At 29.9% G+C, this 12726-nt stretch overlaps 1 protein-coding gene across 1 annotated transcript in view; it reads right to left on the minus strand.

The window, feature by feature from the left end:
• Positions 1–470: 470 nt before the first annotated feature.
• LOC132758190 (uncharacterized) overlaps positions 471–12726 on the minus strand; it is a 59281-nt gene continuing 47025 nt past the window's right edge. Inside the window, exons 6-9 of the mRNA XM_060749745.1 lie at positions 7818–7884; positions 6931–7004; positions 4827–4881; positions 471–774 (exon numbers count right to left, since the gene is read on the minus strand). Coding sequence (XP_060605728.1) covers positions 704–774; positions 4827–4881; positions 6931–7004; positions 7818–7884 — 267 coding nt within the window. The 3' untranslated portion in view covers positions 471–703. The remainder of the gene's footprint in view (positions 775–4826; positions 4882–6930; positions 7005–7817; positions 7885–12726) is intronic.

Raw genomic sequence — 12726 nt, forward strand, 5'->3', positions numbered from 1 at the left:
TAAAAAATCATTAAAAAACAAAATATCAAAAAATATTCACAAACATACATTACATTATAAGGAACTAAACTGTTACTAAAATAATATGTGTTTGATGATGATATACCATCTCTCCTCTATTTTGGTACATTGTATACTATTTTAATGTCTACTGATTATACTCAATCTATGACATACTATATAAAAATAAACTATAGTCATGTTTATCAGTATTTTATCTATAACAAAATAAAAAATAATCCTTCCTTTATATTTCTAATGAACGAATCTCCTAAACAACAATATAAAAAAATACAAAAGTAAACACAAGTACCCAAATTTTGTTTTTATCCCCCCCCCCTTAAAAACAAATAATAAAATAAAAAAGAAAGACACGTAACATTAATTATGCAAAACTGAAATTCAAAAGCATTTTTGCATTTGAGATATCAAACAATAAGAAACAAATTTTCATGAAACATATTTGTTGCAGAGGTCAAACATTAATCACTATAATATAATATCTAGAAAAAACAAGTCTTATTCTGAGATTTAGAGTCTTATGACAATCAATGTCAAGAAATGATTAACTTTAAATGAAATCTATGAATCCATTAATCACAATAGTTAAAACAGAGGAGAAAAATTGAAAAAAAAATAACGCAATATTTTTATTTGAATTTTGTTCCGGCGGTGAACTTTAATATATATTGCTAAAAATAACTCAACGGGTACTCTTTACTGTAGTTGTATCAGTTGATGCTTCTTTGGAATCACTCCCGCCATCATGCCATACTGAAAATAAAAATATCATATGATTATAAGTTAAACAAAAAAATGTTAAATATCAACTTGTATCATAGTTTTGTAACCTTTCTATTGAAAATAAGAGTTACGTCGGATACCTATACATGCAGAGTGCATTTACTGGAGTGAAGGTATTAGTTACCAACACTCTAGTAACCGCACTGTCTGTCGGGAATAACAATACAGCATGATCGTTGATAAGCTATTTTTCTGGTGTTTACAATTGAAAAGTTAAATTCAGAAGCTCGTGTATTTTTTTACTTTTTTCCTTGGGTGACTACAGGGAACTTGTTTTGTTGTTGCTTTTTTGCATATGATAAAAAAGGGAAGAACACAAAACGTTCGGCAATTTGATATAAATCCGGGGCTACGCTCCCTCGTACATATCAGATAGCCTCGTGTGTCGATGCCCTTTCTATTACTTATAACATATCAATGGCTCTCATAAACTCACCCTGCATAATTTTTTCTATGACGTTACATATGTGCACCCTTGCCTGCATATAATGTAGTTAAATAACATGTTTAATTTGTAATCCTTTATTTCTTCTTCTAATTATGACATTGGCAAATCCACTCACATCATAAAAGTCTTAAGAAATTATTCTATAATATTCATAAAATTCCTAATTATATTTTACATTTTTCACTCATCAGCTAGTAAGAAAAAAATACATGTTTTTTAACACAATACTGAGTCATTTTATGTCACTGCATTTTAAATTTTACATCATTGTTTTTTTTCTTCCTTAATGTTTGGTCACTATAAATCAACTTGATATTTTATATAAAAAACTTGAAACAAATTTTTCAAAGTAATTGGTAAACATTTGTCAAATTTCTAGATGTATAATAATAGAATATAAAAATGCTTCTTATTGATATAAATACTCTATGAGTAGGCAACATAGTAAAACAGACCATACCTTAAGTGTTTCTTTAGAAAGCTTTAACAATTCTTGAAAAATAAAAAAAGAAGGTCATGTTGGCCATAGACTGCTCCCCTAAGATTCATTGCTATTACTTTTTTTTTTCAAAGTTGTCACCAATTTGGCATGCCATTTTTATCATAGCAACACAATTTATATTAAAAAAAGTCTACATGATAGTTTTCTTGCCTTAATATGCCTAAACTTTAAGTATTAAAGTATCTGAGTAGAATATTTTCCCTATATATGTATTAAAAGTATCTAAGTAAAAGCATCACTTGTATCCTGCAAGTAAGCTGACGGATTTCTGACTGAAGCCAAAGGGTTTGACCATACATAGAAGGCAAGGACAAAGAGGACACTTCAACATCTTAACGTAGTTAATATAAATTCTATAAAGCTATAACATTTATGTATTATGTCAGAGTAACAGTTCAATGGCAATGTATGTTGAGTTATCAAATTCGCATTAATGTTTTATTTATGTTTTTGGTTGGATTTTATGTCGCACTGTCACAGTATAGGTCACATATACGTTCTAGCTTTCCTGGTTGAGGAAGACCACAGATGCCCTTCCATGCATTATTTCAGGTACGAACAGGCACCTGAGTACAACCATTTACATCGACATTTACATTGATTAAATATCAGTAAAATAATCTTTACATCACTCACTTTTAATTATTCATTCTAGAACAATTTTAATTCTTAAATCAATAAACATGAAAGACTAAGTTCCAAGGTAGAATGAAACTTATTGTTCTTGGCCTCTGATCTCTTATTTAGTCTTGTAAGGACAGCTCATCACGGTGCATGCACCAAACAGCGCCCAAATGCGAAGTTTGGAAGCTGTATGAAGAAGGATATGACAAAATATTACGCTGTCAATTGAAATTGTGGCAACAAAAGTAAATTTGTCTTTTTTTAAAAGATCGAAGTTAAGTTTATTTCTGATAATATCTAAATGGAAAATTTAACTAAAATGCAACAGTTTGACCTTGACAGTCAATGTCATTTAACACCTAAGGGCAAGATAAGTTCAACCTTCTAAAGGTTTGCTCCATATGTTGATTTGTCAAAGTATGAAGATGATCCATGGATTAAGTACCAGTCAAAATTAATAGCCAAAATCAGTTAAAAGTCAAAATTTAACACTCAAGGTAGAGATCATCCATGAGCCATGGTTAATTTGAGTTAGACATCGTAAAGGCTTGATCTTAATTTATGTTTTGTTTTTATATGATTTTTATTCATTCATCGATAAAAAGTTATTGCCAGTGACGGCAAAACATAATTTGACCTACAAGGTCAAGGTTTTTTGTGAGTGAATATAAAAGTTTGTCTGGAAAACTTTAAGGCCTATCCTAGAACATTTATGTGTTGAAGTCTGAAGACAAATTATTCATTATTAACAATGTTATAGCAACTAATAGCAAAACTCAGCAAAATGTAAGCAAAATTTAGACATTTAACCCAAAAGGTTCAGGTCATTTATGAAAGAAGGTCAAGTTAAGTCTAGTCTTCATAAAGGTCTTATCAAAGGTTTTTTTTGACCAAGTATAAAGACAATACACCAAGAACTTAAAAAAGTTATGATCAATGTACACGTTTGATCAAGTGACACTACCTCAGTGGTTTTTTTTCAAAATAAAGTCGAGCTGAAAAGCTCAAACAAAGCCTTTGGCTCAGATAAGCTATTAAAGGACAGAACAGCTACAATTGACAGTAGAGAGAAGGTATTGCCACTTCTCACTCAGGGGTCCATATAACTGAGACGACAAATAGTTGAACTGTGCTGTAGAGTGATATTACTTAAATTAAATTAAATTTTAACTCAGAATTAGAATCAGAATTTCACTGAAATAAAAGTATGATAGGCACTATAAAGAAATCTACCACAATAAAAAAATCCTGCCTACTCAGAAGTAATATAAAATGCCATCTATATATCAACAATAGTTCAAACCACCAGTATCACAGTCTCGAATGAGAATGTGTCCATTTTTTAACAACTCATTAAGAAGTAGCAACAGTAGAAGAACTGCCATAATCAAGTTTACCTAGTTGAGAGTGACTTTTTGAGGTGTAAACCTACATCAGAACAGGAATTAATGGACTGTACAATGACTACAGTCTTTGGCTTTTAATGAATCTAAGCGATGTATTTGTCACACATGTTAAACCGTCATAATCTATGCAAGATTTTGCAAAAATAGATGGGAATCATTATCAAGTTGACCCCACCTACAATATTGAATTTCTACTACAGTGGTGCAAGCAATGGGAAATTAAGTATCCAAAATTATCAAAATTAGTCAAATGCTTGCTTTGCATTCCTGTTACTGGTGTTCCTTCTGAGAGGGTTTTCTCAACAGCAGGTGATATCTTTTGATGGCCAAACATGTGCATGAGTTGATATTTAAAAGAATGGAAATAGAAAAAACGCTGTTGGAGAAAATTGAACGATTTAACTGTTTGTTTAATGCTTTGATCACGACACTAACTGTTGCAAATGGATTTGATGGATTTGAAAACTTTGAACTAATAGAATTTGGAATCTTCTTTATCCCATATTCAAATATTCAAATGAAGTCCATGGGATTAACTGACAGCATTGGCTATTTTATCATATGCATTTGACAAAGTGATGGACATGTTTAAAAAATTAACAGCTGTCTATGAGATTAGAATTATGGTATTTTTACCCAGTTTCGCTGATAGTACAATTGTACCAAAGTAAATAAAAATGACTTGTTGTAAGTTGTTTTAATATTCATAAAACTGTTTCTTATACATCAGACTTTTTTGAGTTATTCATAAAACTGTTTCTAGTCACATCAAACTTTAATTTTTATTGAGTGATTCAAAAAAGTTATGCTGAGAATGTCAGTATTGTGTTTAATTTGTATACTGATTACATTTAAAATAATGAAAATATGCGGTATACTTTGTTCAATATTTCTTAGTAAAAACAACCAGCTTTTTAGTAGCAACAAACATGTTTTACCCCTTGTGATACCAAATTGCTTGTAAAATTAGATTACATCCCCAGTCAGTATAGTGCTAATATGGGTAAATCTAGAAATACAGCTCTTGTCTGAGTAAACATACCAATGATTATCACAAATATAACAGCAATGATTCCTATAAGGAGGAAGAGCCACATCTGAAAAAACAATAACAAATTATTATGGCTCACAATACAAAAATCAATTGAAATAAAACATATGTGAAATTACTACAATAACAACTAGAAATAGACAAAGGGTTTTTTTCACATAAAATCAAACTTATCTGGCTTTTTTCAGTTTGAGAAAGTCACATAACTATATGTTATAATTATGATTTACTGGTAAAAGGTCTGAATATGTGGACCAGTATGCAAAAATTCCTTCCTATTGGTCAATCTAAAAATTTATTTAAGAAACAGCAAATTATATAGAAGAAAATCAAAGTGGTACCATTCTTTTTAATAGCCAGATCAGTGAGCATAAAACATTTATTTCATATGATTACAATATATTCATTGGTTTTGAAATAACTCAAAAACAACCTGCAATCTGTATCTGAGGTATAATTAAGTATATTCATAACCACTGCATTATATTTGTTATGCAATGTCAAAGTTATTATAAAACTTAAGTTTCAATAAATAGATACAATAATAAACAGATACAAAAAAGTTGCTAAATGCAATTAAAAAGTTAAACATAGTAGTGGTTTTTTTATTACAACATATACTAGAATAAAACTTTTATAATAAAGGTAGGTGTAAAACACATCTGAAAGTACATGTATTTTAAACCAATGAGATAATCACAGTCATAACCTGTTACTACACACAACACTTAAATAACATAATGTAAGTTCTGAAAATGTAAACTGATGAATACTGTATAGACAACAATATTAACGATACTACATCACCTTACCTATAACTCAAACAATGACTCCCATAATTAACACCATCTAAAACATCAGCAAATTAAAAAATTATTTAATAATACTGCATGTTTGTTACCTTGATTTTCATTTGATAATTGTCAAATTTATAGAGGATATTTGTTTGTTTGTGATTAAGATGAAATCAAATTACATCTTCCTAAGCAAACAAACAAATTTCCTTTTTTATGCTTCAAAAAAAAGTTTAAATCAAATTACCTAAATATTAACTTAAATATTAATTTCTGTTTTCCCTACAGGTAGACTTATTTTTAGTCGAATTTCTCATAAATACAAGAAGTCATGAGCTAAAAAATAAGTTCAACAATCAACGTTAAATGGCCATGATATTATTTATTTTATTCAAAAATATACATGATAGCTTGTTTAAATAATAAAAAACAATCAATTCTAGAAGAATAAAAAGTCACATAATCAGACCTTATTTCCGTTACTTTAGGACCAGGCCATTTTTAAAAGTTGTCTGTTTCACGGAGGGAAAATAATTGTGTTTTATTCAGAGGGATATCATTTGGATTTGTTAGTCATACATCTTTTTATAAGAAAGAAAACTTATATGAGGATTGTTACAAACAATTAATAATTGTTGACAGATGTGAAACATTAAAAAAAAACGTCTAGGAATTTGGAAAACATGGAATTGTTGAAAGACTGTCTTACGAACGCTTGGTTTTTTACTTATTCGGGCTGATGCCTGTCATTGATTATCAAATTTTAATATTGCATTAGGCAGTTATTGCTCGTAGGATACTTAATATGCCCAATGTCATGATGAGCAGTTTTGCATGTGGAATGAAGTGTTTATGAAAAACGATATATGGTGATATGTAAATTGAAGGAATTGAAGGAAGTTTTTGTTCTTTTTTATATCTTTTGAGATCAATTTCAGCTCGTCATTGAAAATTGTGAAATTATATTTTGATAATTTTCACTGTGAAATTATATTTTGATAATTTTCACTGTGAAATTATATTTTGATAACTTTCACTCTGAAATTATCAAATATAATTTTCACGGATAAATTAGTAATCCACTCAAAAGCATTACATAAATATACTTAGCTACTGGGCAGCTGACTGAATATTAATTTTATTGATTAGTATTTTTCAAATTATTTGATACAGATTTTTAACAGATTATTAATGGCGTAAATATTGACGTTTGCTATTCAGCTTTTTAAAAAAGTCCAAAAAACTATTCAGAAATCTTATATATAACTTATAATGTACCACAGTAACTATGATATTTATACCTTGCGATTTTTCCACCAAAACTTTCGTTTTCCAGCGCTCGCTTCACACTGAGATGAACCAGCTTGCAATAATTCTGAAATAAAAAAACAAAGTCAAATGTGATAAAAACAACAACAGATACTTATCAGTCTTTACAAAGTAGAAATACTAAAGAATACTTAAATGATACATTTCAAAATGTGCCAATTGCAAACTTATCCACTTTAATTCCAATAGCATGCAACATGATACTGACTTGTCTATTTAAATGCGTGTAGTATAGAGACATCTCACTACCTAAGTCCAGTAACGGGTTAATTCCTGTTAAATTTCAATAGAAGTAACTGCACTATGGTTACATCTGTGCAGCCTGACTATGTTCTATACACTTAATTTATCAACCTGGACAGAAGGTCTTTTTCACAAGCTCAGCAACTAAAGCCAGAAGTTTTCAAAGAAGCTGTATTTTAATTAGATAACACAAATATCTAACAAAAGCATAGGTGTTTTCACTTTAACTAGAGCTTTCACTGAATATGATTAATACCCCCGCCAGCAACTTTGACTTTTTAAAAAAATAAGTGGTCTATCTAAGCTTGCTATACACCAACTTTGTTTTCAATATCTCATTCTTAATCAAACTCTAGTTGTTGTCTGGAAACCATTTTTCTATTTTTAGTAACAGTGACATTGACCTTTACCACAAGGGTCCAAATGCAATACCAACCGGGGTTTTCACATAAGTTAAAAAAAATACCAAGTTTTATTATAATACCTCATTCCTAACTTTAGTTATCGACCGAATCATGATGTGGAACGACCGACAAGCTGACTTTAAAAAAACAACCCTAAACTTCGTTTTTTGGGGGTAAACTGAAGTCCATGTTAAAGTTTTGAGAATACAAACCTGCTCTGTCGTCCAAGTCAAATATTTGTTGATCTATTTCGAAATCCGTGTCAACATTATCCACAACCTGAAACAAATATTACATAGATTAAAACTAAACATTTTTAATTAGTGGAGAAGACCTCAGTTGCACCTCAGTGCAATTTATTTATGCTCTAGTGTACACCTTAGCTGGATAGCTTCTTCCCATGAAAGAATAAAAAATCCCTGGAGGGATTTGAACCAACAGCAATGCAGGGCAAGTGGTTGGTTTAAAGTCAATAACCACAGATTAACCCATATATGTTAAAGTTCGAACAGCTGTAACTTGGTAAGAATTCTGATATTTTGACATATATTTTACGTTATCATTTACCATACACTTTTGTATTTGTATATCTTGTGTCTAAAGGCGATTATGATATTGTTTTTCACACTTCCTTTTATACACATACGGTATTTAACTTGTTGTCATCGCAAGTGGTTTTTATTAGCTCGATTTTTTTTTTGAAAAAGAAAAAGTAGAGGTATTGTTATAGTCGCGGCGGCGTTGCCGTCCGCAAACTTGTACCTGGATCATAACTTTTTTAGTTCTTGGTGTATTGTCTGGCCACAACAACCCATGGGACAAGTCCTTTCAGTAGACCACACTAACCTTGACCATCATCCATAAATGACCTTGACCTTCAAGGTTAATAGTCCAAATTTTGCTTGTCCTTGCTATTATTGGCTGTAACTTTTTTTTTTTAATGGATTGTCTTCAAACTTGAACATAATAATAAGGATAACCCTTAAAAATAACCAGACAATCCTTGACCTTCACTCATTAATGACCTTGACTTTAAAGGTCAAATTATTGAAATTTTCATTCTTTTGGCTGTAACTGGCTGTAACTTTGCTATTATTGAAAGGATCAACTTCACATTATAACAGAACTTTCTTTAGGACAAGACCTTGTTGTTTATCAAACCCAAATTGACCTGGGCTCTTTAATGACCTTGACCTTGGAGGTTTAATTACTGAATTTTCTCAGATTTGTGCATTAAATGATCATATATATTTATTGGTGTGTGTATATATATATATACATCAACAACAACAACAACAACAACATTATAGAATTGCGCGTTTCTATTTTTAGAATTGCGTGTTTCTATTTATAGAATTGCGTGTTTCCATTTTTAGAATGGCGTGTTTCTATTTATAGGATTGCATGTTTCTATTTATAGAATTGCGTGTTTCTATTTTAAGAATAGCGTGTTTCTATTTTCAAAATTGCGTGTTTCTATTTATAGAATTGCGGGTTTCTTTTTTAGAATTGCGTGTTTGTATTTTTAGAATTTGTTTCTATTTAAAGAATTACGGGTTTCTATTTTTAGAATTGGGTGTTTCTATCTATAGAATTTATATTTATAGCATTGCGTGTTTCTCTATTAAGAATTGCGTGTGTTTCTATTTATAGAATTGCGTTTTCTATTTTTAGTATTGGGTGTTTCTATTTATTAAACTGCGTGTTACTATTTTTAGAATTGGGTGTTTCTTTTTTTAGAATTTAGTGTTCTATTTATAGAAAGAATTGCATGTTTCTATTTCTAGAATTGTGTGTTTCTATTTTTAGAATTGCGCGTGTTTCTTATTTTAGAATTGCGTGCTTCTATTTTTTGAATTCTGCTAGTTTTATTTTTACAATTTTGTGTTTCTATTTTTAGAATTGCGCGTGTTTCTATTTTTAGAATTGGGTGATTCTATTTGTAAAATTTCTATTTATAGAATTGCGTGTTTCTATTTTAAGAATAGTGTGTTTCTATTTATAAAATTTGATTCTATTTATAGAATTGCGGGTTTCTTTTTTTAGAATTGGGTGTTTCTATTTATAGAGAGAATTGCGTGTTTCTATTTATAGAATTGCGTGTTTCTATTTATAGAATTGCTTGTTTCTATTTATAGAATTGCGTGTTTCTATTTTTAGAATTGCGTGTTTCTATTTTTAGAATTGTGCGTGTTTCTATTTTTAGAATTTTGTGTTTCTATTTTTAGAATTGCGCATGTTTCTATTTTTAGAAAAGCGTGTTTCTATATTTATAGAATTGCGTGTTTCTGTTTTTAGAATTGCGTGTGTCTATTTTTAGAATTGTGCGCGTTTCTATTTTTTAGAATTGTGCGCGTTTTCATTTAGTTTAGACATATTTTGTTATAATTCACAATATACAGAGAGCAATTCAAATATTATTAAAAACTGGATTAGAATGAAAGACAAGATGTCTTATGAAATTCTTTTTGTTTCTATTTATAGAATTTATATTTATAGAATTGCGTGTTTCTATTTTTAGAATTGCGCTAATATTATTTTAAGAATTTTGTGTTTCTATTTCTAGAATTGCGTGTTTCATTTTTAGAATTGCGTGAATTTTGAGTAAAACGTTATATATTTTTTGACGTCAATAGACGTTGAGCTTCGTAGAACTAACATTTACCAGCTTACCATTGTATTCCGTAATTAATAATTATGATAGGGCTACTTTGAAATAAATAAGTATCTTCTTATTGAAATGTATGCCCAAGATTAGCATATTTATTTTTAACCCGACTGTGACTTTTATTTTTCATTTTCTAATTTACTAATTGAGGCGTGATTTGTATTGTTATTTCGGAAAAAATAATTGGCACTGCTTTAAATTTCATTACCGGAAAAAATAAAATGACAGTTGGAAAAACAAGATTCGAACATTTAAGATTTAGGTCTGTAAGTTTTACTTCCGCAGCATTATTTGTGAAGGAAAGGCAAAAGCGTTGGTTTGATGTCAACGCGCCCCCTATCGGTAGCGACGCAATTGCGACTTTTTTTGTTGTTGATAAAACGGCCTGTTTTTTTTTTCAATTCAAATCCGATTTTTTCCATTTAAATTTTTTTAAACTTCAGCGATTCTGCAGCTAACTTTCCACCGTTTTGACATATAAATAAATTTATTCAAAATATCGACGATGAATTTTGTTATAATCTTTTAGCATGTAGAGAAGTCGTGATTATATTGGTTTATTCAATGAAAATATAGGGCCAACTCATAAGATATTTTGCTATTACTGTTTGAATATAGAATTAAAAATTGGTAAAACCTAATGATTTTGGTGACGTCAAATATTTTTCTGAAGAAAAATGTCACGACTTTTTCGATAAATAGCATAATTCCAGGAATGAAAAGTCGCTAACTCGCGGTATGCCTTTACCAGCGTATCGCTGTTTGATGCATTTATTTCTCGATTCGAAGCAAAAGACATGTTAATTTACTGGAGCATTTTACATATGTAATTCAGATTGCCTTGTATTGAAGAGGATCATCTAGGATCCTCAATTCGTGTGATTTTTTCCCTGCACAATACGGTGCTATAGAGCCTATGAAAAAATACTTTATTGTTTACATAAACACCTTATTGTGTGTGGTTTTTTTTTCTGCTAAAAGCAAACTGTATACACAAAAAATGAAAACGATAGCGTCAGCATTATACACCATTCGTATCTAATGGTAACATTAGTTGCACAAGTTATTTAATAATTATATTTTGTATTTAATTGAAATATACAGTATAAATTCTGCAGAGAAATGCCTTTTGTTGCTAAGAGTTGTTGCTCTACAGAGGATAAATGAAGTGGAAATCTTAGATAAACAATAATATTTTAAGGGTCGCTCTGTGTAATAAAAAAGTCGGTAAGTACATGAACACGTAAATCCCAGAAGCGTAATGGTATCCAGTCTGCAGTTGCGAATATGCAAATATATATTTTTAGAGTATGATTTTTGCTTCCAAAATACTAAGTTTGTCACATTAGTGTTCATTATTTTTTGATTTATAAACCAATTATCATAACATTTTTTATTAGATTAAAGTATTGCACAACCTTGAAAATGGAAAGCAAAATTAATTGTTTTTGTATATTCTTAACATATTTTAAATATTATTTCTGAATTATATTTATCACCTTTTCCGGCACATTTGTATGTATATCTATTCAGATTGCATTTTTAATATGTGTTTTGATACCGGGGCTCGTCTGTCTGTATGTGATTTTATGAAAGTGTTTAAAAAGTTAAGAAGTTACGTAAAATTAATATTCTAACGGGTATCACATAAGCGACTAAATGCTCGTACTTCTGTCATACAGCAATATGCGATTCTTACTTTTTGCGCTGAAATAAGGTATTTCATGTAATATTATAATATTTTTACTTTTTTATTACAATCACCAAATTGTAAAAAATAAAACTGAAATATGTATGAGACTGCGTCCAGCAAATTGGAAACGTATTAATAAAATGCCTTGGCGGATTAAACATTGTAAATTTCCTCATCTTACATATGCATATCAAAAAGAAAATAATCAGCAATTTATATAAAAAAAAAGTATATTCTTTGAACTCTAACGTCTATTGACGTCACCAAAATCATTGCGTTTTATTCACCCTTTATTTTATTTTCATAACAGTAATAGGAAAATATCTTACGCGTTGACCATATATTTTTATTGTATAAATATTTTCCTTTACGATTTCACTTCATGCTTAAAAAATTATAGCAAAATTCACCGTGCCGACCTTTTTTTATTTTACAATTGTTATTGCGATGACGTGCGATATTTTCAACAAATTTATTCGTCAAAACAAAGGGAAAAAAGCCATAAAATCGCGGTATATTTAGCAAAGTTAAAAGAAAGACATCAATGTAAAGGCATACATTTACTGAAAATTATAAAAATCTGGAAACAAAGTGATCCCTCGGAAGCATTAATCACAACAAAATTACATAAGAATTGCAGACTCGGTTTGATTGACTCAGTACATGAGGGATACTGTATAAGTGCAACATCCCTCACGCCCCCTAGCACCGGCTTGAGCGATACTCAATTCTCAACACTTAATAGTGCTGGCATCAATGA

The sequence above is a fragment of the Ruditapes philippinarum genome, unplaced genomic scaffold, assembly GCF_026571515.1.
Source record: "Ruditapes philippinarum isolate M1 unplaced genomic scaffold, ASM2657151v2 ctg165_1_1_1_1, whole genome shotgun sequence".
Taxonomy (NCBI): Eukaryota; Metazoa; Mollusca; class Bivalvia; order Venerida; family Veneridae; genus Ruditapes; species Ruditapes philippinarum.